Source organism: Marmota marmota, unplaced genomic scaffold, assembly GCF_001458135.2.
Source record: "Marmota marmota marmota unplaced genomic scaffold, marMar, whole genome shotgun sequence".
Taxonomy (NCBI): Eukaryota; Metazoa; Chordata; class Mammalia; order Rodentia; family Sciuridae; genus Marmota; species Marmota marmota.
Genome location: NW_025999990.1, coordinates 4,254,451 through 4,282,283, shown reverse-complemented (window position 1 = coordinate 4,282,283; position 27,833 = coordinate 4,254,451). Strand labels below are relative to the sequence as shown.

Below are 27,833 nucleotides of genomic sequence, written 5' to 3'. Positions count from 1 at the left end.
TGTGCAGCACAGTGACTGACCACCTGCCCTTCCCCAACTCCCATAGGGTCCTTAATAATTGGTTGAGCAGGCTTGGAAAGCAGGGGTAAGAAAGCAGTTATTTTATGAATATTTGTTTTGAAGTTAAATTTCTGGTCTAAAGAAAGTTTTGAGCAGAATTACTTTGACTTCACTAGGAAATTAGTTTGATTCTATGTAACAGCAGCATGTGTTAATGTTCAAAGCTTATCTTCTTTCTGCTGCTTCCTATTGTGTCAGTTAGAAAAAATGATATATTTAATTTGATTTATTTTGAGAAATTATACTCCAAAAACAATTTGTGTTTGCTGTTAAGACTGCACTGTGAGAGAATACCACGAAGATAATGCTGGCTTGCTTTATATTTTCACTCTTCAAACTGAGACAAACACTTTGAATGGTTTAGAAAGACTATGTAAAGTCTTTCCTTTCTGCCAAGAAAATTACAACCCACAGTTCATTATCAAAGGAGCATCATTATCCTAGTATTGTGTCATTGTTATTTCTCTCATTTGACTCTTTAACAGGAGTGCGGGGTGCTGTGTGATAAAATGATCACCACACATCTATATTTTAAGACTTGTTTATTCTTCTTTTCCCTGGCTGCCTACTGGATACCTTTCTATGTGAATATGTCACTAGTTATCCAAGTCCTGGCCAAGGCTTACTTCCTTATCTTTTCTTCCCATACTTCTTTGTTTTGTGACTCCTCTTTCTATTCCCTCGTGTCAGTATCCTCCAAAGAACTTTAGATTCAGTTCGACTTTTGTCTTTTTCTCTGTATTACCAGTTAGTTGCACTATTCTAGCAAGTTTTCACCAAAGCAATATCTCAGATCCATTTTTTTTTTTTATCTGCTACTGTCCTTGTTCAGGTCCTCCATATCTCTAGTCTGAACTGCTGTATTATTCTGCACACTGCTCTGCTGTTCCTTCCACTCATAGCTATCAGAGTGGCCTTCCTGAAACTTAATATGTTACTGTTGCTCTCTGCTGATTATAAAAATAAGACTAAATTTCTTGGCCTGTTATTTTCAAGTCTCTACTTTTCAGGACTCTCCTTCACCAACTTGGCCCTTTTATCTATCACTTCTTAAACTTCTCTGGTGATAAAATAACTTGTGCTACCTTCTAAAAAACAAGATTCTTAGGTCCCATCTCATATCCCCTCAATCAGAATTTCCAAGGAAGGGGCCTGGGAAGCTGGACTTATAAGGAATTTTCCTGGAATGCATGACAGGAAAATGTAGGAACTTTGCAGTAGCAGATTTGATTAGCCGATATTCTGCATTTGTGCCTTCTTTCTCTCCCACTTCTTTTGTGCCTTTGGGCTTTCCACTATATAAATTGTCCAATTGTCCCATCCAGCCTCTGGATATCAAAATCATATTTATTTTCAAGCACCCAATATACTATTTTTCTAAGTGTCTTTTAGGTTTTTCCTAATCTTTTTCTAATTTAATCTAGGCCTTTTTGTATTCCTTTATATTTTCCTTTTAAAAACCTCTTTCCCCCCCTCCCCATTATCATTACAAGAAGCATATGACTGTGTTCTCATTTTATACTACTCTAACGTCATGCACTTTATTCTCTGCCTTTTTAATTGCATAGAGTCGTGGGCTACCAGCTCGTTGGAGGTAGATTCTGAGTCATAAATGAATGACAGTGTGTTGGAATCGATTTGGTTTGTGATCATACAAACCATACTGAAGCTTCATTTCCCACTGACACTATGTGATTTTGAATAACCTAGTCTTTCTGAGTCTCAGTTTTTCTTTTTGCAGTATAGAAATAATATGTACTAGTTAAGATTATGAGATAAGGAGGTGGATAATCATTATTTTGCTACATTATGAAATCTTGAAAAATGTCTTTGAAAGTCAAATATCTTAAAATAGAACAATAAAATATATTTTATAGTTGGTATTTTATTTTCAGCTAAAAAGTATAAAACAATATCTAATATGATTATAATTATTATGTAGACACTGAAGTCCTCATGCCTAACCAGTCCAGAGGGCTGAAGAGCAGCTCAGCCTCTGGAAGCCAAAAGCTTGGCACAGTAGAAGTACTGCCCTTCCTGAGGGTCTCTGATAATAGTTTGAGCAGCCCTGGGAAGCATGGGTATACACATGACATCATGCCCCATCAACAACCTATTTTCCTCTGTGAGTACGTCTTAGTACATTGCAACATTTCTGGCCTACAGAATTTAGCTGGTTTGTCTACTTTATATAATGGACAAGCAGGTAGTTTTGTTTGAGAAAAGAGAACAACAAAAAATTGTTGAAATTTGTGTGCTTAGAGAAAAGGAAATTGCTCTAGAGTGCATGAAATAAATTTTGGACTGATTTCAAATGGAAGTGTCTTTTTGTTTATTTTGCTTAGGTACAGTTCTTCAGACTGTGAGCATGCCTCAAGTACATTTTATCTTTTTGGTAATATAAAAGCTTGGTAAGAAAAAGGAAAGCTAGTTGACTATTGAGAAAATATAACCAATGTAGTTTTTAAAAATTTAGCCTTACTATCTTTAAATTTGTGAAATAACTAGTGTCAAAGCCAAGTAAATGCCTTTTAGAATCACTAATAACAATTTGCAGTTTCAGTAGTTGCATGAAATTAAATATTTCTAAAGGGCTTTAAAATAATGTTTTCATTATTATTTGCTTATCAAGTTTCTTATTTCAGTGACTCCTTAGTGTTAAGCTTTATTCCAGAACCCATCTGATCATAAGTTAATAATTGGTAAGGTCTGAATTGAAGCATTACTTTATGTGAGAGGAGAAATAAGATAGTCCTCTCTGGTTTGTGGATTATCAGTGTGGGATTACAGGCACTCCATCACCCCACTTGTTTATTCATGACAAGGTGTCTCTCCCACATGGGTTAGCTTTCCTCCCTTATTTATTTCAGTATCTTTCTACTACCTGATAAAATCTCTTTAGAATCATAGAATTTTATAGCACAAAGGGATCTGGTCCAACTTCCTTTCTTTATAGATGAGGAAACTAAGACACTGGTTAAGTGACTTGCCAGACTGACTTCATTTCCTTTTTGATAGGATTGCATGATAGAGGGATGCCATAATAATCGTATCTTGGATTCAGAAAAACACATTGTCAGACTCTCATGGTATTCTTGTGAATAACGTGAAGAAATGTGATCCAGGAGATGGTGTAGTCAGATAGATTTATAACTAATTGAATATTTCTGTCTCATGGGTGCTTTGTTGTCAATCTGTGCCTATTTTTTTTAAAGTAAGTAGAACTATATTGGGTATACATGTAAATTCTATACTTTAGTTCAATAAAATCATCAGAATATATATGGTTTAATAAGCCCCAGTTGAATTATTAAGATTAACATATCTGGAGTAAGGAATTTAACATTCTCTGCATTGTCTAGATCACATTTGCAGCATTTTGTTCAGTTCTATACATATTTAAGAAACGTATTGACAAACTAGATCCATCCTGAACAAGGGAAGGTGGTGAAAGGGATGGGAACAATGCCCAAAACCACTTGAATAGAGAATGCTTAAGGGACAGGATATACTTGGAGAAGCAAACACTAAATGAAAATATGATCTTAGACTTCAAATATTTGAAGAATTTTATATGGAAGGTCCCTTTGATGATACTGTTTTTCTTTAATAGTAGTTTCATACAAATGTCTGTTTGGGTTTTAAAATTCATTCATGAATACTTGTGTATAATTTTTGTGTAAATCTTAGAAAATATTTTCTAAGTAAGTGCTTATAGTCAGAAAGGTAGTTTTCATAAGGCCAGTTAAATTATAGGTCCATTAAAAAGTATCTCAATAACTAGATTTTGATACAGTGATGAAATTACTCCATATTCACAGCAATACACAGTATTTCTCTCACTGACATGTTAAGATTTTTACATCAGACCCAGAGTTGTAGAAGAGCTTTTTCTTACCCAGAAAAGGCTATATTGATAGACAAATAAACTGCTTTTGAGAATAAATAAGAATGTTTTGTCCTATTTTACTTTAGCCTATGAAATTAAACTTACCCCCAAAGTTGGGAGTTGTGTTAGCATGATACAGATTGCTGCCATTGGCACAGAGGTTGTCAGAATATTGAACAGTCTAGTTTATTAGATATATCTGTCACACCAAGTTATATGCAACTTTAATTTACTTAACTTTCTAGTTGTTTATATTTTATTGATTTAAAAAAGATGCATTACTTTATTAGTTTTGGATTACTATGGTGACATTTCCATAAATTTAGTAATTTGAAGCAAAACAAATAAACTGTCTTACAGTTCTGATGGTCAGAAATCTGCAATAGGTGTAACTGAGCTGCCTTCTTTCAGGAGGCTCTGGGAGGATCTATTCCCCTGCCTTTCCAACTTCACTGCCTGTATTCCTTGACATAGCCCCTTCCTCCATCCTTAAATCCAGCAATGACTGGTAAAGTTTTCTCATTGTATCATCCTGAAACTGATTCTCTTGTCTTTCTCTTTCACTTATAAGGACCTTTATCATTACATTGGACCCACTCTGATAATCTAGGATAATTTTTCCATTTCAGAATCTTTGCTATACCTGCAAAGTCTCTTTAGCCATGTAAGGTAATATTTACAGGTTCCAGGAATTATGATATAAACATCTTTAGAGGCCATTATTCTGCCTTCCAGTCTCTATCTGAATTAAACTCTACATAGTATATCTTAATAACAGGACTTGTTTGTAGTTCATTTATAGTTCTAGAAGGTAGAACTAGGGTTGGTTGGATGGTGGGAAATTACACATAAACCTTTTTCTCCAGCTAGAGAATTTTTTCATTAATGGTAACTATTTAGAAATAATTGTGTGTGTGTGTGTGTGTGTGTGTGTGTGGGAGTGAAAGAGAGAGAGAGAGAGATCCTTTTACCTGAGAGACATGGGTGACCAGTTAATAGTTAGGTCAAGGAGATTCTGATGAGGTGGGAAAATACAATAAGTGGACTCTAAAATTCCTTTATTTTTAACTAAGAGGAAGAAGAAGGAGAGGGAGAGGGGAAAGGGAGGAGGGAAATGGGGGAGAGAGGGAGAGGGAGAGAGGATTTATCTATGAGTTTACAGTAATTGGCTCATGTCATTGTGGGAACTGGCAAATATAAAATATATAGAGTAGATCAGCAGACTGGAGACACAAGGAATAATTAATGAGTCTAAAATACACAGGCTGGAAGCTCAGGCAGGGTTTCTATATTGCAGCCTTGAGGTAGAAATGTTCCTCCTTTGGGAATCTTCTTTTTCTTAAGGCCTTCAGTTGATTAATGAGGTTCATTTACATTATGGGAGTAATCTCAAAGCTTACTGATTTAGATGTTAATCACATTTTAAAATATTTTGATAGCATTATCTAGACTGGTATTAGCTAAACAATTGGACACTATGCCCTAGACAGGTTGCCACATGATATTATCATCACTCAGAATTAGAGGCTGAAGCCAAGGTCTAACTTCTTGGCCAGTGTTGTTCCCTGAACCACATCCTCAGTCTTTCTTCCTTTCTCCCTCCATCTCTCCCTTCTTCCTTCTTCTATTTCTTTCTTCCTTTCTTCCATTTAATTCCTTCTGTTTTGCTACTGTTTTATTCTTTAGTATAAAGTTCAAGATAATAATGTGATTTTCCTACTTTTTTTGATGTTCATTTTTAGATTTGCTTGCAGACAGTTTTGAGTTTTCTGTGGAGCTCCTCACAATGAATTCACTTTGTATACTTAAATTTTTTTTTTCCAGTAGCTAAACCCTTTAAATAGTCAGCTTTCTCTGTACAACTTTTATAACATTTAAAAATATTTTGGGGGGCTTGTTCTTTCTTTAAAATTATTATTATTCAATGGCATAAATAAGAGACTCAGACTAGATGACTCGGGAAGAACAGACATTAAAAAGAAAGTTTAAATTCATTTTTACCCTCTTTGGGTAAATTTATTTTCTTTGCCTTCAGGATGCAAGAGAGAGGAAGATCTGAAAAAATTACTTTTAATTCTATATTTCTGTGCTAATTCAATTTAAAAAGCTAATTAAAATTTGAAATGATAATGATTATTCAGGTTAGTTCACAGATTCTTCCTGTTGTTGGGTTTTATTTTAAATTAGTATAAAAGAGTTTTGTGCTTTTTCCCTCAAGCTGTTTAAAGTACGCTTTGGGAGATAAACAAGAACCTTTTATTTAAAAAGTAATAACTTATTCTAAACTGACAAATAAAATTGATATATATTTATCCTGTACAAAATGATGTCTTAGAATATGCATACATTGTGAAATGGCTAAATTGAGCTAGTTAACATAGGCTTTGCCTCACATGATTTTCATTTTTTGTGATGAGAACATTTAAAATGAACTTTCTTAGCCACTTTTAAAAAAGCAATGCAATAAGAAGTCTCCTGCCCTTATTTTTTTGCTGTTTGTGTATGCTAGGCAAGCCCTGTACCACTAAGCTATACCTGCCAGTATCTCATTTAAAAAAAAATGGATAACCACAATTAAAGGAACAGTTGTAAACTAACATGTACAAATAAGTGAAATAGTATAGCTCATTAATGAAACAGGAGTTTAGAGACCTGAATTATAATCTTACTCCTGCTCTTTATTAGGGTAACTGTAATTTTCTGATCTGTGAACCAAGAGGCTGGAGTAGAGGGTCAGAGGCCAACTCTGGCTGTGGTGTTTATGATTGTGAGGAGGGAGTCAAGTGGGGAGAATTTATAAGAGTATATTTATTAGGGTAGATGTAGACAACCTGATGTCCAGAGATACAGGGGGAAGGAATTTTAGGGATAGAAAGCATTGAACAAAATGATATTCAGGTTTTGTTCTAGTTTAGGTCACATTTTGTTCATTGTACACTTTTGCATATATCTCTTTCTCTTGTGTGAAACAGACAGGGCTGCTGTTCCCATTTTGCAGGGAAATGTTTGGAGGTCTGATGAAGTCATTCTGTTTCTAAAAATGGCAAAAGATTATGGACTAAAACTTGTAGAATTATAGAATATTAGGTTTTGAAATAACAACTACCATTTTTTAATTTTGTGTTCTTTTTACTATACCACTTGCTGTTTTTTGAAACTTTTGTTCCATTTTTTATAGTTGGACAAACATTATCAAGCAATTATTTTACATTTTTTTTCTTTTTATCACTTCTTAGTTTTATATAAGGTTATAGGATTAAAAATACATAATTAATTACCTAACTCAGATTGTATATCTTTTTAAAACTGCAAATAATAGTATATTTAGATTAATTCTTTGAGAAAGTTTTTTTTTTGTTTTATTTTGTCTGGTAAAACTGGACTCTAAACATGTTTTGATTGGATCTTTAAAATGTGGGGAATTCTATGTTAATGCAGAAATTTAAAAATCTGTTATTTTTATCATGGAAGTTATTTCTTAAGGTATACGTCCACCTCAGAGTAAAACCTGACAAATTTAAGAGCCCATTCTCAAAATTAATAGTGGTACAGAGGGCTTAAAGGAAAAAGGTATTTTCAGTTCTCTGTATCTAGGCATTTTAAATATGCAGTTAACATATTTTGTAATGAACTTTTCAACATAAAATTCCTCTTCAGAATAAATAGAAATTATTCTTTCTGTCAATTATAACCTCCTACTGTGCACTTTTATTTAATTAGTTGTGGGGTAGGGTGAGCAGCTTCCACCTCAAGGCACAAAGTATGCTCTGAAACAAGGCCAGTGTTCTGGATCCATAGGGACCTGTAGCAAAAAAAAAAAAAATGGAAACACATGAATTTTTTATATATTATTGCCAGACAGAACTGATTTTTTTTTTTAGATCCTCTTCCACTTACTAACTTTGTTTCCATTAGTAAATTACTTAATCTTAAGCATCTATGTAGCATAGCTTATAATCATCTCTTATCCTTTCATTTGAGGAAAGAGGAAGTTAGGGATAGAAATACTGTTTATAGCACAGTGTCTGGCACAGATATCCTAGCAATTTGGAGGCTGAAGCAGGAGAATCACAAGTTCCATGCTATCCTTGACAATGTAGTAAGGCCCTCAGCAAAAAATAAAATTAAAAGGACTGAGAATGTAGCTCAGTGGTAAAGCTCTCCTTGGGTCAATCCCTAATACCTAAATAAATAATTGAATAAATAAGACCAATGACAACAGTAGTAGTTATTTTATAGTTGTACTTCTTATAGTAACTTCTTGTAGTAACTATTCCTATAGATGTTTCTTCTTAATTATTTATGCTAAAATGTAAATTTATTGAGAACATGAACTTTCAAACTAAAGCACCTGAAAAACATTAGTTCCTGATGAATATTCCCATACTTGAGAGGTTCTTTATTTATCTGTTTTCCATTTATTAAATAGTATCTCATGGATGTACTTATCTGGTTACTTGAGTATTTTTTAAAATACAATTCTGTGCATTATAGATGGTATATTTGAAGAATACTTGTGCGTATTTATTTCTGATTATTCTTATGATCTTCTGAGTTTTAATATGAGTCATAATAAATTAGTGATTTTAGTTGTATGTGAATTATGATGGGGATTTAGTGCTTAAAATTGGTAATTAATAGACTTGGTTTTAATGATGTGTCACTTTTCAGAAGAAAAGATTGTTTTTTAAATATTTATTTTAGTTGTTGATGGACCTCTATTTTATTTATTTATATGTGGTGCTGAGGATCAAACTCAGTGCCTCACACATGCTCAGCAAGCGCTTTACCACTGAGCTACAACCAAAGCCTGAAAAGATGTTTTTAAAATAGTATTTTCAGTCAATGAAAGGGTGGGATTCTTTTTTCTTTTTTTTTTAATATTTATTTTTTAGTTTTAAATGGGCACAATATCTTTCTTTTACATTTATGTGGTGCTGAGGATAGAACTCAGTGCCTCAGCATGCTAGGTGACCACTCTACCACTGAGCCACAACCCCAGCCTTGAAATTCTTATTTCTAAAGCTTTAATGTATACAGAACTTTTTTTTTTTTAGTTGTCCATGGACCTTTAATTAATTAATTAATTAATTTATTTATATGTGGTACTAAGGATTGAACCCAGTGCCTCACACATGCTAGACAAGTGCTCTACAACTAAGCTTCAACCCCAGCCCCATGACAAACTTATCAGGAACTTATTTTTGCGAAACACATTGTGTCAGTACTAGATTTTGTGTATATTTGTACTTTTGCAAGACTGTTTATTTCTCTGCTTATGGTGGTATTATACATTTTTTTTCCAGAGCATGAAGGGGAAAAGCAAAAGCAGTCATGACCTGCTTAAGAATGACCCGCATCTCAGTTCTGTTCCAGCTGTTGAAAGGTTAGTCTGGTGCTGGTATGATCCTAAGTTCTTATTTTCAGGCTCAGATCATTTTCTTGTTTCCTTTGTCAGCAAATGCTCAGATCTCATAAGTCAAACTTTTAAAAACCCAACTCCTCCCCGCCAAAATAAACATTTTAATAATGGAGGTAGAGAAGAACTTCTAGCATGATGGAGAGAAGCACTGTAGTCATTTTCACTCTTCTCGGTATCTAACTTTGTTGAATTAATTACATTTAAAATTAATTCTCAAACTTTTAAATCTTAGAATAATCTGAATACTTGGAACTGTTTGCTCAGAAAGTTTAATGTTTAAGTTGTGTTTTTAACTTTTTATTTGAAACATTTTTATATTGGTTGGTGTCATGGGTAAACAAATCAAGATTGAAAGGTTAGTGTGAAGAAGTCACCATATTTTGGGCCATACCACTGAGTGTAAATTCTCACATCCTTTTAGAGATTAACAGAAAATTGTCTTACTTTCTTGGCTCTTTTTGCAAAGATATTGCTTAGTGTCAGATACAATTGCACATGATTATTGGGCCAGTGTCTCAAAATGGGGAGCTAAAATAGCATTGTATTGAGTTTAATTCATTTTCAAAAGTCCTATTTCAAAACGTTCTTTTCTTAACATTCTTTTATTTGAAGAATTAGGTTTCTTTAGCCAGAATACTGCAAGTTAATAGAAAAAAATTATTTTCTACAGTTAGTTGTTCATTAAAAAAAGTTCGTTGGTGGCTTTTGCTTTAAAAAAGAAAATTTCTGGGCTGGGGATGTGGCTCAAGCAGTAGTGCGCTCGCCTGGCATGCGTGCGGCCCGGGTTCGATCCTCAGCATCATATGCAAACAAAGCTGTTGTGTCTGCCGAAAACTAAAAAATTAATATTAAAAACAATTCTCTCTTTCTCTCTCTAAAAAAAAAAAGAAGAAAGAAAAGAAAATTCCAGTGAATCATTTATCTGTTAATGTAGCATACCTCTTATTCATTTTATTAAAAATCATCTGCTGTAGAGTGCCATTTTGAGATTCCTATGATGAAATAAATTTTGGAACATTAATCCCTGCAAACTATTCTAATTTTTTTAATTTTTAAATAATTTTATTTGTTTCACTTTGAAGCTAAAACTTATTTGTTTTACTTATTTTTTGTAGTGAAAAAGGTGATGCAACAGGAGATTTAGATGATGTGAGTATTAATTTTAGTACATATATGGCTTGAACAATTTGTAGAAAGTTTACATTTTACAAAAAATTAATTTTTTTCCTTTAAAAGATAACATAGAATTGGAGATGTAACTAAGCGGCAGAGTGCTTGTCTAGCATGTACTAAATCCTGGGTTTTATCCCTAGAACTAAAAAAAAGTAACATATATTACTTTTATAATTTTACATGCAAGGTATTGAAAATTTTGAAAAATAAAAATTGTAATATTTTGATATTAGAATATTTTCTTCCAAATATATGTGTTGTTTTCTTACAAAAGTTGAGTCATATATTTGATTTTCTATCCTGATTTTTCTCCTCAGTGATATTACATGAATGAGATGTTGTAATTTTGGTTTATTATGTTAATAGTTTAAAGGTGGATGGGTGAGCATCTGACATGACATATGGGAAATGCTTGCATCAGTTGTTTGTAGCAGTATTCCTTTTTATACAGACATTTCAGAAGATTGTCATATAAGACTCTAGTGATCTTTATTAGGTACACTGGCGAATAAAATTAACAAAATAGAAGGAAGGTGCCCTTTTAATATGTATGAAATAAAATTTTTCTAATTATCCATATGGTACTTTATATAAAAACCCATTGATCTGTGCATTGTATAATTCAATGGAAAGTACATAACTTTCCATTTATGAATATAGATTTATTTATTACTATAGTCAAAAGAGAGGATTCTCAGACTATCTCTAAACTGTTATGTGTTCCTTTTAAATGACTCAATCTAGGAGTCCTTCCCAGGAAAATGTACTATATCCACAAATAAAATTGTGTGTCTTTGCAGGGTGTGTGTGTTTTAGATCTGAGGCCTAAGCAAGGCACATATATGTCAGTGATTATCAGCTTTCAGTGCTTAAGAATTTAAACATCTTGCTAAAACATTCACAGTTTCTATCCCGAGAGGTTTTGGTTCAAAAAGAATGCAATGAGGACTAGGATTTTACTCCTCCCACCCCAAATAGCCATGTAAGTAGTTTGAGAACCAGATTTTGAAGACCACTCACTGATGTAGGGATTCACAAGCCTCAAATTAAGAATCCTGCCTCGGATATAAAATCAACACGCATCAATCAAAGGCATTCCTGTATATCAGGGACAAATCCTCTGAAATGGAAATGAGGACAACCACTCCATTCACAATATCTTCCAAAAAAATAAAATACTTGGGAATCAACCTAACAAAAGAGGTGAAAGACTTATACAATGAAAACTACAGAACCCTAAAGAGAGAAATAGAAGAAGATCTTAGAAGATGGAAAAATATACCCTGTTCATGGATAGGCAGAACTAACATCATCAAAATGGCGATATTACCAAAAGTTCTCTATAGGTTTAATGCAATGCCAATCAAAATCCCAACGGCATTTCTTGTAGAAATAGAGAAAGCAATCATGAAATTCATATGGAAAAATAAAAGACCCAGAATAGCAAAAACAATGCTAAGCAGGAAGTGTGAATCAGGCGGTATAGCGATACCAGACTTCAAACTATACTACAGAGCAATAGTAACAAAAACAGCATGGTACTGGTACCAAAACAGGCGGGTGGACCAATGGTACAGAATAGAGGACACAGAAACCAATCCACAAAACTACAACTATCTTATATTTGATAAAGGGGCTAAAAGCATGCAATGGAGGAAGGATAGCATCTTCAACAAATGGTGCTGGGAAAACTGGAAATCCATATGCAACAAAATGAAACTGAATCCCTTTCTCTCGCCATGCACAAAAGTTAATTCAAAATGGATCAAGGAGCTTGATATCAAATCAGAGACACGCCGTCTGATAGAAGAAAAAGTTGGCTACGATCTACATACTGTGGGGTCGGGCTCCAAATTCCTCAATAGGACACCCATAGCACAAAAGTTAATAACTAGAATCAACAAATGGGACTTACTCAAACTAAAAAGTTTTTTCTCAGCAAAAGAAACAATAAGAGAGGTAAATAGGGAGCCTACACCCTGGGAACAAATCTTTACTCCTCACACTTCAGATAGAGCCCTAATATCCAGAGTATACAAAGAACTCAAAAAATTAGACAATAAGAGAACAAACAACCCAATCAACAAATGGGCCAAGGACCTGAACAGACACTTCTCAGAGGAGGACATACAATCAATCAACAAGTACATGAAAAAATGCTCACCATCTCTAGCAGTCAGAGAAATGCAAATCAAAACCACCCTAAGATACCATCTCACTCCAGTAAGATTGGCAGCCATTATGAAGTCAAACAACAACAAGTGCTGGCGAGGATGTGGGGAAAAGGGTACACTTGTACATTGCTGGTGGGACTGCAAATTGGTGCAGCCAATTTGGAAAGCAGTATGGAGATTTCTTGGAAAGCTGGGAATGGAGCCACCATTTGACCCAGCTATTCCCCTTCTCGGTCTATTCCCTAAAGACCTAAAAAGAGCATGCTACAGGGACACTGCTACATCGATGTTCATAGCAGCACAATTCACAATAGCAAGACTGTGGAACCAACCTAGATGCCCTTCAATAGACGAATGGATAAAAAAAATGTGGCATTTATACACAATGGAGTATTACTCTGCATTAAAAAATGACAAAATCATAGAATTTACAGGGAAATGGATGGCATTAGAGCAGATTATGCTAAGTGAAGCTAGCCAATCCCTAAAAAACAAATGCCAAATGTCTTCTTTGATATAAGGAGAGTAACTAAGAACAGAGTAGGGTCGAAGAGCATGAGAAGAAGATTAACATTAAACAGGGATGAGAGGTGGGAGGGAAAGGGAGAGAGAAGGGAAATTGCATGGAAATGGAAGGAGACCCTCAGAGTTATACAAAAGTAGATACAAGAGGAAGTGAGGGGAAAGGGAAAAATAATACAAGGGGGACAAATGAATGTCAGTAGAGGGGGCAGAGAGAGAAGAGGCGAGGGGAGGGGAGGGGAGGGGGGATAGTAGAGGATAGGAAAGGCAGCGGAACACAACAGACACTAGTATGGCAATATGTAAATCAATGGATGTGTAACTGATATAATTCTGCAATCTGTATATGGGGTAAAAATGGGAGCTCATAACCCACTTGAATCAAAGTGTGAAATATGATATATCAAGAACTATAAAAAATTAAAAAAAAAAAAAAGAATCCTGCCTCACCATGAATCACAAGATCAAAGAATCACAAAAGGAAAACTTGGTATAGTTTCTTCCTTCTCTTTCTCTCCCCTCTCCCTCTCTTCACTGCTCCCTCTATTAATGCTGGGAGCTCTTCTAGAAATCAAAGATATAGCAGTAAGCAAAACAGTCTAGAATTTTAGCTCTCATGGGATGTTTTCCTTAATTGGTCGAGAGACGATAAACACATAGATACTAAGTGCTTTGGAAAATTAGCCAGGGAAGGGTAATGAAGAGCACTGGAAGTGGGAGGTTGGTTCTGCCATTTTAATGGGATGATCAAGAAAAGCATCACAGAGAGAGTTGTATATGAGCAAAGAGCTGAAGGAGAGAACAAGGCAAATGATGCAGATACCTAGAATATGAGTTGCAAGTTAGAGAATAACTCCAAAGTTGGCTAGTGTTCCTGGGCTGCAGTTATAGAACATTAAATTATGTCAGGGAGAGAAGCGTTTTGAGTAAGTTGGGAATCCATTGCATGTTTTTCAGGAGAGAATTAATTTCTATGACTTCGATTATAGGAATAAATCTCAGCTTCTGCATTATACCTCCTCTACTTGAATTAATTCCCTGGTTGAGGTCTATTCTGGCCAACTGCCTCCAGAACCACTTTCCCATTGGGAGAAGAATAGGAATGTAGATAAGATACAATATCCCTGGTGATATAAATTGAGTAGTCTATGCAGTACAGAGGAACTAGATATGAATTGAGCATACAACCCTTTCTGGGGTTATGTAGTTGGCCTAGAGCAGACCCTAGGGGCATTCCCACCTGGGGCGGAGTATTCAAGCTTTTAACTAGTTCAAAACACAAAGCTGGCTGAGAATGCAATAAAGAGAGTCTGAGATAGATTCCTTGAAGAAAAGGGGAAATTAAATGACTGACAAATACTCTGTTTCAATTTCTGCAGGATGGAGATGAAAGTGCTGAGCATGATGAATACATTGATGGTGATGAAAAAAACCTGATGAGAGAAAGAATTGCAAAAAAGTTAAAAAAGGACACAAATGCAAATGTGAAATCAACTGGAGAGGGAGAAGTGGAGAAGAAATCAGTCAGCCGCAGGTGAGTCAATTGTTGTGCTCTGGCTATTAGAGTTTTTTGTCTTTTTAGGTTTGACTGAGTCCTTTACTAAACTTATATATTTTTTTCAAACTGCCATATCATAATGTTTAATAAATGTAACAGTTGTGCAAATTGTCCCATTTAGGGGCCTCAAAGAAAATGGACTAGGCTTAAAGAAAGTCTGTTCAGCAATAATAGTCCCATGAGTCAAATTCCACTTCATTTTTCTCTGATCCCTTTGTGGAAAGGCTCTGTATACTTTTATATGTAGGGAAAGCAATGTATTAGCTAGATGTAGAAAGTTGTGTTTGTTTAATACCAACGAGAATAGTTGAATCATTTTTATAGAAAGAAGAGAGACATCCTCAAACAATTTAAGTGATTAAAATTTTTCAAAATTGGTGAAGAAAGTGTGTGGGCCTGAAAATATTCTTAAGTGTATTTCCAGGTCTGATTTACCAAATACCACATACCCCTCCTAATCTCAGTAGTATCATAAAAGAAATTTCAGTAAATGATGAGGAATTCACTGTTGGATGGTAAAATTTTGTTGGATTTTGTGACTCAATGTTTTATTCTTCTGAAATTCAACTCAACTGAAAAACTCCTCTTTATGATTCTGTGATCACACTTAATGGTATACATTTTAAATGTTGCTTTATGAAAGTAATGGTATTTGTTTTCCTCAGATGGTCTACATTTGGGTAAGATAGATGTAACTACATATAAATAACACTTTTTTTCTATTATATTTTTCAACCTCATATAGGAAAAAAAAAGCAAATTTTCATTGCAGAGGTCCTTCAGTTTTCTTTTTGTAACCAGAAACAAAAGTGATTCTTAGGAATTTTCCCTGAAGGTAGAACTTTTTGCATTCAGAAATGGTATTTAATTATCTCTTTTTTTTCCCCCCAGCCTCATTCACCTGGCAGTCAAGTAATCGCTGTTGAATAGTTTAATATAGATTAACTTTGGGCCAAACTGAGGGAAGATATTAGTGATCCATCAGGTAGATGCTTCTACATACATGGAGTTAGAGCCTCCCATTGACTCTCTAACTTTTAGTCAAATCATCAGTATAATCAAGGATGTGTAATGTTTTTTCTCTCTCATTCAAGGCAGTGTGTCTTCTGACTTTTAAAGATTAAGTTTATAATAGAACAAAACCTTTAAATTTCAAATAAATAAACCACATACTTATTTATATTATATTTAAATGCTCCTTAGGCCTTTGACTATGTCTTCTTGGTTTTTGTGTAACTTAAAATACTTACATATGTAGTAGTTAATGTAAATTATAATTTGGCAAAACTGAGTTTTCCGTAAAAACTAAATAAAGCTTATTTTACATGTAACTTTCATAATAGTCTTTATAAAATTGGTTGCTTAATAACAAATAATTAAGAGATTACATTTTGTAAAATATGTTCATTTTTAAAACAAAGGGTTATCCTTAAACGATCCTCTTATTATATGGCCTAATGAGCAAACACAGCATTGATGGCTAGATGTAGAAGCATGATCTTGATTGGGAGACTAGTAGGGGCCATTTAAAAGTTTTTACAGGTGAATGATACATTGAAATTGTATTTAGTGGAGAGAATGAATTTGTGGAAGGGTGTGTTGGGTTGCTAAAGAAACTGATAAAATACCATAGACTAGTGGCTTCAACAACAGACGCTTATTCTCAGCTCTGGACACTGAAGATCAAAATCAAAGTGCTAGCCAGTTTGTTTCTTGGTGAGGACCCTATTCACACTTTCTTGTTGTGACTTTACATGACAGAGAAAGAGGGCTCTGGTGTCTCTTCCTCTTCTCATAAGGACATTGATCTCATCATGGGGGTGTACAGTTAATTAGCTCCCAAAGGCCCCACCTGCACTTAGCATCAGAATAGGGTTTAGAGCTTCTACATGAATTGGGGCACAAACATTTGGTCCATAATGAGAGGGGAGAATGGAGGAGCAAGTTTGAAAGCTTTTTCAGTAAATCCACTTGAGAGATGGTGTGAGCTGAACTAAGGAACTTGCCATTTTATAGAATTTGCATGAACATGGATTTAAATAATAAGAAATATTCTCAATCTCATTTGAAGCTTAGTTTTATGATAATTCTTAACATAGGAATGTCTTGGTAGTATCCACTCATGTTAACAATTTTTCCTTTTTTTATAGGTGAGAATAATTTGCACAGTTAAAATCAGATAACATTAACTGCATGAGTATTTTGTGTATTCATTGTATTGAAAGGAACTATATTCAAATGGTTTAAGGGTCTACCAAGAAAAGTAAACTAAATGAGAAAATTAACTCCCAAGATGACTTAAAAATTTAGATAAATACATGAACATTGTAGGCATTATTTGATTTTATCTTTTAGAATAAAATAGTTGGCAAAATGAACCTATAAAATGTAGTGCAAACATTTATTTAAAACTGTTCTTTTCTTCACCCCATATTTTCAACTTTGAAATACTTTTCTCTCTTTCCTTCATCCTACCTCTCCTACCCACAAAGAGAAACAAAAGAAAACTAAAAGAGTTCAGACAAGAGGAGAAAATATAGATTTTAAGAGAAAATTCAGTTTTTCTTTCTGTTCTAGAAATTTCCATGATTATCTCATGATCACATATTTTTAAGTTCAGAAAATTTCCAAAACCGTTAGTACTTTTTGTTAGTTATATCAGCTTCAGTATTGCTTAAGTTTCTGGAGTTAATTTTATAGTTAAAAAAATAAATAAAAAAAACAACAACAAAAAACAAGAAACTCCCAAGTTTTAAAAAATTATAATGTGGCAAAAGAATAATTATATCTAATGGAAGTTCACTGTTTAGTTTGAGTTACATTGGGTATAGTCAGAAAAAGAGGTCAGTGTGAAATCATTATCTATTCAAATCAGTGTTCTGGATGTATACAAACTTTCATTTGGATGTACTTGAAATACTTACTCTGTTATCCTTCGGTAATTTTCTTATTTGAGCAGTGGGATCAGAGACTAGACTAGCCTACCAGCCCTTTAGGCAAGGAGCTCTTCAAAAGTATACTTTTACTGAAAATTTATGGTATTGCTTCTTTTGGTAAGAAAACATCTGGAATCTGTTAAAGTTGTTTATCACTTTGGATGTTAAAACCTACAAGCAGGTTTACTGAGTACATAATATTTAAGCTGGAGAATGGTATTTGACAATGTAATTTTCAAAAACAAAACAAAAATACAGTAGAATCTTCCCCTAATAATGTATTCTCAATGTCTCTGGTCATGTCTTTGAAAAGTACTTAGGGGGGCTGGGGATGTGGCTCAAGCGGTAGCGTGCTCGCCTGGCAAGCGTGCGGCCCGGGTTCGATCCTCAGCACCACATACAAACAAAAGATGTTGTGTCTGCCGATGACTAAAAAAATAAATATTAAAATTCTCTCTCTCTTAAAAAAAAAAAAAAAAAAAGAAAAGAAAAGTACTTAGGGGTTCAAGGGAAAATCCAAAACTTTCCCTGACTCTGTCCTTATGGAATAGGTAACCTTATACCTATTCTGATTTTTCTAGGATTTCCCTTGCCTCCTCTATTTTTTAAAACTTGTCAATTTATCTTTCTTTCTTGTTCAACCCATTTTGATATGCCTATATCTTGACTATGGATGTTGTTCAACACAATCACATAGTCGCGTACAAGTGGAGTTTTAGTTTCCAGCCTCAGCTGTGCCACTTGTGCTTATCTTATGCCCCACAATGTTTACATCAAACCTCCAGCTCACTCTCAGCACATCACCTAGCTTCCTGTTTTATAAAATAAAAGGAAACTTCTTCAATTCTTACTCTTTTCTCTTTCCTCTTACCCTTTTAGACCAATTCACACCTCCTTCTGTGCTTGAAATGAAGGAATCTCTCTCCCCATTGACAAGGGACTATCCTCTCCCTTGCCTTCAGTTTTCTCCTTTCAACTGGTCCTTTCCCTCAGCTTGTGAATACAATTAAGCCTGTCTAACATTTGAGAGTAGGAAGAAAAGCATTCTATTTTATTTCCTGTCCCACCTCCTTACTTTTTCATTTTTTCTAAGTCCATATCATCTGGCTTTCCTTCCATCACTTGACTGAAATTACTTTCATAAAAGCGATCTGCAGGCAAATCAAATGGGATTTTCTAATTTGTGTGTGTGTGTGTGTGTGGTCTATCTGCTGTGGAAATTATCTTTTCCCTCTTGAAACTCATTTTCCTCAGGAATTTTGCCATTTAAATTGTTGTATGTGATTCAGGAGCATTAGTATAATGTAGGAACTTAGTCTCAGACTCCACCCCACACCTTTTGAATCAGAATCAGCTCTTTAACAAGATTCCCAGGTGGTTTGTATGTACAGTACATTAATGTTTAAGAAGCAGTTTTGTAGAATCCTAAGCTGGGGACATTAGGGGGAGTGGGAATTGAATCCAGGAGTGCTCGACCACTGAGCTACATCCCCAACCCTTTTTAATTTTTTTATGTTGAGACAGGATCTCACTAAGTTGTCCACACTGGCTTCAAACTTGTGATCCTCCTTCCTCAGCCTCAGTCCCTGGGATTGTGGGCATATACTACCGCATCTGACTAAAATACTAATTATTTTCTCTACTGAAACTTGACTGCAACTCAAGTTTTATATTATATTAGCTCCAAGGTCAGCAGCTTGGTACTATATTCTCTAACTCTAGAGGGTATACCTATTATACCCTAGTCACACTTGCATGTTAGTGAGTATGATATTAAGTTATACTTTTTTTTCTTCTTTGTATATCCTTATACTTCCTTGAATGTATCCATTTTTTTTCTTTTTATCTTCATGGCGAAATCTTATAGATACCCAAATATTTATATAAATGAATGAATAAAGGCTGGGTAAATCCTTTGTTGACAAACTATTTTCTCCTCTGGATCCTATAACTTGCTTGTATTTCACATGGGATTTATTGATTTGTTTATTCTTTGCCTGAAGTAACTAAGCTCTTTTAGAAATATCGTCTTATTCTCAATGAGCATATGGTGATTGGTCATTAGAATTTGTGGAATGAGTAGATGAATAAATAAATTATTATGTTGTGTTTATTATAGGTTTTCACTCCCAATTTCACATTAGATTTTCTAAGGAAGCACTAAAAAATACTGATGCCAAGGCCATACATAGAGATTCCGAATCATTTGGTCTGAGGTGAAATTTGGACACATCCTTTATTTCTTTTTTTCTTTTTCACTTTTAATTTAAGTGTAATATACATGCAGATTATAGCTATATAATATTTCATAGTGCATGCTATACACCTTGCCAAATTTTTGTAAACTACATGCTTCCATATACCCATATACCCATTATCATGAAAAGGAAAATTGCCATTATTCAGAAATCCTCTTCTGTCCCCCATTCTGATCACTTTCTCCTAAACACTTTTCTAACTTCTATGAGCATGCATTGATTTAGGGCAACAGTATTTTTAAAAGCTCTCCAAATATTCTAATGAGAAATCCTTCTCTTCAACACATATTCTCTTGATTGCCTCTAAGGTTTAGAAGAATAATGTAGAAGTAGAAGGTATTTCCATAGGGTGAACTTAGATCTTAGAACATATTTTGCAATATGACAGAGGTGTTTACATCAGATCTTATGAATTTATCTTGATTGGTTTAAATCTTGAAAGATTAGTGAGAAGGTCAATTTACAAGGTTATTTTAGTGAGAATCAAATAATGTAAGAAGAAAAAATATGATATTTGAGTATACCTGATGTTTTAAAAGATGTGTGTTGGTAAAGTATTAAATCAATGTCTCAGTCTTGTTTGTACATTTAATCACCTGAGAACAGGCCCTATCCCCGATCAAGTTAATCAGAATTCTTTATTTACAGCCAAAATATAAATTTAAAAACACTCTAGTTTATTCTGATGTATACCCAAATTTTGTTAAGCTTTTGAGACAGTTGCAGCTTATTTTTCAGAAAGTCCTATTTTAAAGGTTATTGTGAAGAATCTTTTTGTTGCCTGTAGGTGGAGCTCAACAGCTGCAAATTAATCATATAACCCAAATTGAGCCTTTTGCCCTGCTTGTTTTCAGCATTTGTTTATTGATTCATAGTAAATGACTAGATAGTAACATCGGATGTAACAAGCAGACCAGATAGTCAGAAGTCAGTTGTTTGTTGTGATGATTACAGTCATGAAAAGGTTATCTCTTATTGCGTAATATCTATCTGTAATTTTATTGTGATTATTTTTCTAACTTTATTTTCGTCAAATTGAAATATAAATCAAGGAAATCTTGACAGACTTGTAATCTTTTAAGTTTCAGTCTTGGTGTTTGAACAGGTTCTGGTTTTATCAATGATCTTCTATTCACCTGACATATTTAATTGACTGCAGCATTGTTTTTATTTCATGAAACAGCTCTCTTATTTGGTAAAATTTGCATTTTACAAATGAGCTGTATTGGGTTGACTAAATATGAAGTATCTCACTATAATGATAGTAACATATTAAAGTTGAGGTTGAAGATCTTATGAATTGATTATACTTTAAATTATGAATCAAGGATAATACAGACATAAATAATGTAGTTATATCTTCTGAGGCCTGTATGAATACTTACATGAGCTGCTACTAATTTTAGTGTCTCTCATCTATCTTTCTTGGATTTGTGATATGTGACTAGCATTTCTTATTGCACTTTGAATTATTTTCCTCCCCAGGATTTCTAGACCTCTCATAGTAATTGATAAGCTTTCTTTCAGAGGATTTTTGAGTCATAGTATACTTTGTGTTTTGGTTTTGCTTACTTTATGGTCAGACTGAGAAAATATAGAATAGTCCTATATAATCTTTGCTTGATATTCAAAACGGTAGTTCAGTATTTACATTTTAAAAAACTTAAAAGGTAGTACATATTTTTAAATAATAGTACAAACTTAAAAGAGAGTATAGTAACAAATATTGAAATCCACATTCTAATAAATCAATTTGAATCATCATCTTTATGATAACCCCTTCTTTACCTCATCACGATATTTACAGGCAAGAAATAAAATTAACCAGGTGGAGTATTTTTGTTTCCTTTCATCTCTTTTCCCCAAGATATTGGACTGAAGAGGACAGTAAAAAAAGAAGAAAACTAGAAATGCAAGATCTAAATGCAGCGTAATTTGCCTGTAAATAAAGAAAATTTGCAATTATTGTTCGGTACAGTATTATAGAGTATTTTCAGGAAATGTTTGGATCTAACAGCAAATGCTAAACTTTGAGCTAGTCTTGGTTTTAATGAAGTTTGCATGCTTTTACTAGAACTTAATTTTTTAAAAAATACTTTTTCTCCTAACCATACTATTCTTAAATATGTTATTCTTATTGCCAAGTGTGCAAGAACTATTATATGATAGGTTCCAGGAAAATGAAATATAGGGAAAATGGTTTCTGTCTGCACATGTTCATAACATAGTTGCTGTGGTTTAAACTTGTGCCCAAAGTTCATGTGTGGGAAACCCAATTCTCAAAACAACAGTGTTAAGAGGTGGGACCTTTAAGAAGTGATTAGGTCATGAGGGCTCTGCCCTCATGAATGGATTAATGTGATTATTATGGAAGTAGGTTAATTATCTTGGTAGTGAGTTCCTGATAAAAGGAAGAATTTGGCCCCTTCCCACACCCTCTTTCTCTTGTGCTCATGCACCTGTCTATTTCCTTGCCCTTTTTCCTTTCATTATGGGATGATACAGCAAGAAGGCCCTTAGTAGTTGTAGGAGCCTTGACCTTGGACTTCCCAGTCTCTAGAACTATAAGGAATAAATCCCTGTTCTTTGTAAGTTGTCCAGTCTCAAATATCTGTTATAAAAGCACAAAACATTTTAAGACAGTAGTGTAAGAGTAGGAATTGTAAGTAGTTAATTGCCATTCAGTATAACAAGTACTCTACTTCCAATTTTCACACATGCAAAGTATTAGGGATATTAGTAAGTAATGTATATATATATTTCATAGAAAGATCAAAATACCAGGTTAAAAAAGAACTGAAGATAAAATTATCAGTTTGCAAGACAAAAACAGTCAAATGCCTCATTTCATATGTATCACCTTTATGCTGGTAAGATAAATCATATCTCAGAGCCAGTATTTAAAAGGAATAACACCTTAGCATTGAGTTTATTTCTTTTAATTAATGTTGCATAATCTTGCAGATTAGATATTTTGGTTTATTGTCTTTACCTGTTATGATAAGAATTTTGGAATAGTATAAATTATAATATAAACCATATCATGGTTTGATATTTCTGGCAAGCTCCTTTTTTCTTCTGTTCGGATTTTTGTAGCAAGAATTTTTGGATATTCTAAAAAAAAAACAAAAAACAAAAAACTGTTTCTTGAGCTCTTTGAAATAAAATACCACTTTTAAAATGCCGAGTCAGTTCATTGAGAACCAGTTAATCCATATCCAAGGAATCAACTTCAAAATAAGACCAAAAAAAGTCCTTGAACTTAAGTTACATTGTCCAGAAGTCTGATGTCCTTGCTGTTTTTACAATTAGAGTTTGTATGGCAGACAGGAAGCAGTGAAATGCACATATGGAAGAAGATTCTTATGTCAAAATGGATAAGAAGTATTGACATCTCATTTGAACGTATTGATTTATATATTACCCTTGAGAGTTATGATCTTTTGATCTCACAGTATCAGCTGTTTATAGGGAATAAAATTGTACATTTGAAATACATTGAGATTATGTACAGAAAAACATTAAGTTATTTATCATTTAACAAAGTGTTTTCTTCATTGGAACAAATGCATTCATATGGAAGAATTTTGAAAAACTCATAGTAGTCATGCCTTTCTAGGCTGTACATTGTGAATTCACCTGTAAATTAAATCAGCAAGTGTAGTTGGGAAAGATAAGAAAGAGAAGGGTTTTGTTTTGTACCAAATTAAAAGTGCATGAAATTTCACAAGGACCCAAGAGAGCTTTTCTCTTTTCTTGCTATCCTTCAGATATCACTTGGATTTTGCATATTCATTGAGACTCTCTTTTGTGCCAGTCAGTGTGCTAGATCCCAACATACACAGATTAGTGTATCTCATTCTCTTTTCAAGTTGCTTAGTGTCTAGTCAAGGAAGACAGTGAATAAATAAATAAGGGTTATAAAGTGTTCATAGGTGCTCTAGTCAAGGAGTTGTTCTGTTATTCCACAAATATTCTTCATCTACAAATTTTGTCAGATTTTTTTTCTCCAATTTGAACCCCACAACAAATCTACAGGTATAGTTTGAGTTGTTATACTTATTTTACAAATAAAATAAAACTGGACCTTAAAAGGCGAAATGGCTTGCCTTATGTCCTATGGTTAGAAAGTAGCAAAGCCTAAAGAGGGAGTTGGTCAGAACCAAATTGTGTGTGTCCAGCTAGGAGATTTACCTGGACCATTTCTACCAAAGGTGTGATATCATTTTAGATATATTACTCTGGATAATTGTAAGGGATAAATTGGAGGAAGGAGGCTAAAACAGAAAGAGAAACTAGTAGATTGTCACATTATTCCAAAGAAAAGCAATAATGATCTAACTACCTAAGGTAGTATCTGTGGGGATGAATTTGAGAGTTAAGCAAGTAGAATTATTAAAACTTGATGACAGATTGGATGTAGGAGACCTGAAAGGAAAATATATTCTAAGTGACTCCTAGGCTTCTAGCTTAAATGAATGACTTAAGTAGTGGTGACAGCACTGAGACAGGAACACTGGATGTTACTAATACTCCACTTAGACATTTTTATTCTTATTGTCCTTCCTGATCAACCTCAGTATCCCTGTACATAAACATACATCCTAAATTGCTTCTGAGTCAGTTGCTTCCTTTATTAGTCAGCTTAGGTTATTATGCTTTGGTAACAACAATAACAACAACAACAAAAAATCCCAAATCTCAGTGGCTTAAGACAACTGTTTGTTTTCTAGCTTTTTCTGCATCCTGGTGGGAAGTTGTACATCTGTTCCACATCTTCATTCTAGGGCCCAGAATGAAGAAGCAGCAGCTTTCTGAGATATGCTACTCATGGCAGGATGAAAGAGTGATAATGGTGTCATATACTTGCTCTTAAAGTTTCTACTTAGAAGTGGCACACATCACTTCATCATTTCATTGGTCAGACCAAGTAATATGGTCACCAATAGGGTGAAGTTTAAACCTTTCACATGGAGTATCAGTGAGTGGTTGGGAACAGTAATTCAATCTACTATGCATTAATCAAAAGTTTCTTTAGATACCTATGGCCATATAATAAATTTAATCATAATCTTCCTGACATCTTCTTTGTCCTCTTCCAGGATCAAGAAGATATAATGAAGATGATATAATTGCTATTACCAGATTTTTTAAAAGAAGGAATTCAATTTATAATTATTCAGACTTTTAGAAAGTAGAGAATTCTAAAGGAAATTCTGTCTTACTAGTCTTTACACCAGGGATCTAGAAGAAAACAATGGACATCTCCCACAACTTTCACAGGTGCTGCAAAAATACTTTATATGCACAGCACATTAAATCCTAACTTTCTTATTAGATATCTTAAGGATCTTTTGGTTATAGGGATTAGAAACATTCAAATTAATTTAAGTAAAGGAATTTCTAAAGGGGTAGGGTAACTACCCCATCAAAATCCAGATAAAATAATTTTGTACAGTTCTCATGAAAAAGCCAATTATCAGAAAGTTATGTTTTCTCTTTTACAGTTTCAGATTCTCTTCTTTCATCTGTTCTTTTGTTTCACTAGCTTCTGCAAACCTGTTTTTTCTATAAGGCTGTATGTGCTCCTTATTGCAGATCAGCTCTTCAGAAGAAAAACCAACTTGATTTCTGTGTCCTAAATACAAACATGAAACTGAGGATCTTACTGGCTTGAGTTAAGAGGAGAGGGAGTTGGGAAGCTATGAGGTATGTTGATAAAACAAGGTGGTTTAGTCCCTCCATCATCTAGCCTTCCCTTCTCAGTTGGTAATGTGAACTCCAGTGTGCAACTGGATTCATAGCTGCCTAGCTGAAAGCATTTGCTAGTTTCCTTTGTAATTAAGCATGGCCACATTGACCAAGTCTGGCTTATGAGATGAAAGAGAAGTATGTCAGGCAGTTTTTTGGTACCAGGAATTAAACCCAGGGGTGTTTAAATACGGAGCAACATCCCAAACCCATTATATTTTTTATTTTGAGACAGGGTCTCACTGAGTTGCTTAGGGCCTTGCTAAATTGCTCAGGCTGGCTTCAAACCTGTAATCCTCCTGCCTTAGCCTCTTGAGTTGCTAGGATTACAGGTTTGTGCCACCACACCTAGTCAGGCAGTCTTTTTTAAAGAAAGGAAGGAAGAGGCTATCCCTCCTTCATTCCTTTCTCCTCCTGCCAACCTGGCACAGATTCATCTGCTGGAGCTAGGGATGAGCTAGGGATGAGAGAGGTAGAAGGAACCTGGATCCTTGAAGGCTTTGTGGAACCACTACTCCAGCACAAATTTCTTACCTGTAGACTTTTTCTATATGAGGTAGACTAACCTTCAAGTTGTTCCAATCACATTATTTGGGCTTTCTGTTATGTGTAGCAGAGCCTAAACCTAAGTGACAAAATAAGTGTTTTTTTTCAAGATAGGTCTCCTCAGCTGAGAATGTGGGCAGGGAGAAAATGAATTACTGTTTCTTTATTTCTGATAGGTTTCTTAGTTGATTTTCTGATTTTTCCTGAAAGATAATCACATTAGTTTATAATATTCAACATTGCTTCCCCTTCTTACTTTTGGCTGATCAGCTTGTTATTCCCTTAGGAAAATTAGAAAAAAGAGAACTTGGCTGGGTGCAGTGGCTCATGCCTGAAATCCCAGCAGCTTGGGAGGCTGAGGGAGGAGATCTGCAAGTTCAAAGCCAGACTCAGCAAAAGCAAGGTGTTAAGCACCTCAGCAAGACCTTGTCTCTAAATAAAATACAAAATAGGGCTGGGAGTGGCTCAGTGGTCAAGTGCCCCTGAGTTTAATCCCCAATACCCACCTCACCCCCCAATAAAAGAAGGAGAACTTTGTTCATTTTCGTAACACTAAATCTACCCATTTGCATCTGAGTCCATAGTCTTCTGGCAAAGGCAGTTCCTTCATTCTGTGTCCTGGTCTTTATACCTTTCACTTTCTCACCTGCTTTGTCATACTTCTATCCATTTTACTCTTTCAGCTTGCTTTGCACCAGTGTTGTTATGCTTCTTGCAGTTCCACATGCATACCAATCTCATATCTCTTTTAGGCCTTTGCATTTTGTGTTACCTCAGTTTAAAACTGCCTTCCCTGAGATATTCCTGGTAATAATTCCTTCTTTTCATTCATTCCCTTGCTCAAATACCATATGAAAGAGGTCTTTTCACACTATACTGTTTAAAATAACTCCTTCCATTTCTATCAGCAATACCTATTCCAGTAATCCAGGGACAGATTTATAAAATTTGTTTGACTTTCATGAATATATATGTATGTTAGGATCTACTTCCCTCCAAACAAAATAATCTCATTCATTAGTTCTAACATGTGATGTAGAAATCAGTTTTTCTACTAAGTTTTACAATTTCTATAGAATCAGCCTTATAATGTTATATCAACATTAACCTTCTAAATGAGAGGATTTTATTTTTTGGTTTTATTGAATCTTTGTCTTTACTAAAGTTGTCTTTTTTTTTTTTCTTCTTTCTTTTTTTTTAATTTTTTATTGTTGGTTGTTCAAAACATTACATAGTTCTTGACATATCATATTTCACACTTTGATTCAAGTGGGTTATGAACTCCCATTTTTACCCCGTGTACAGATTGCAGAATCATATCAGTTACACATCCATTGATTTACATATTGCCATACTAGTGTCTGTTGTATTCTGCTGCCTTTCCTATCCTCTACTATCCCCCCTCCCCTCCCCTCTTCTCTCTCTACCCCCTCTACTGTCATTCATTTCTCCCCCTTGTATTATTTTTCCCTTTCCCCTCACTTCCTCTTGTATGTAATTTTGTATAACCCTGAGGGTCTCCTTCCATTTCCATGCAATTTCCC

At 34.3% G+C, this 27,833-nt stretch overlaps 1 protein-coding gene across 2 annotated transcripts in view; it reads left to right on the top strand.

Annotated features, from left to right (window-relative positions):
* The window catches only part of Cwc27 (CWC27 spliceosome associated cyclophilin), a 209,961-nt gene that overhangs the window by 21,059 nt on the left and 161,069 nt on the right, over positions 1-27,833 (top strand). For both annotated transcript variants that reach the window (XM_015482309.2, XM_048806103.1), the window contains exons 8-10: positions 9,256-9,335; positions 10,487-10,520; positions 14,620-14,774. In XM_015482309.2, coding sequence (XP_015337795.2) covers positions 9,256-9,335; positions 10,487-10,520; positions 14,620-14,774 — 269 coding nt within the window. The remainder of the gene's footprint in view (positions 1-9,255; positions 9,336-10,486; positions 10,521-14,619; positions 14,775-27,833) is intronic.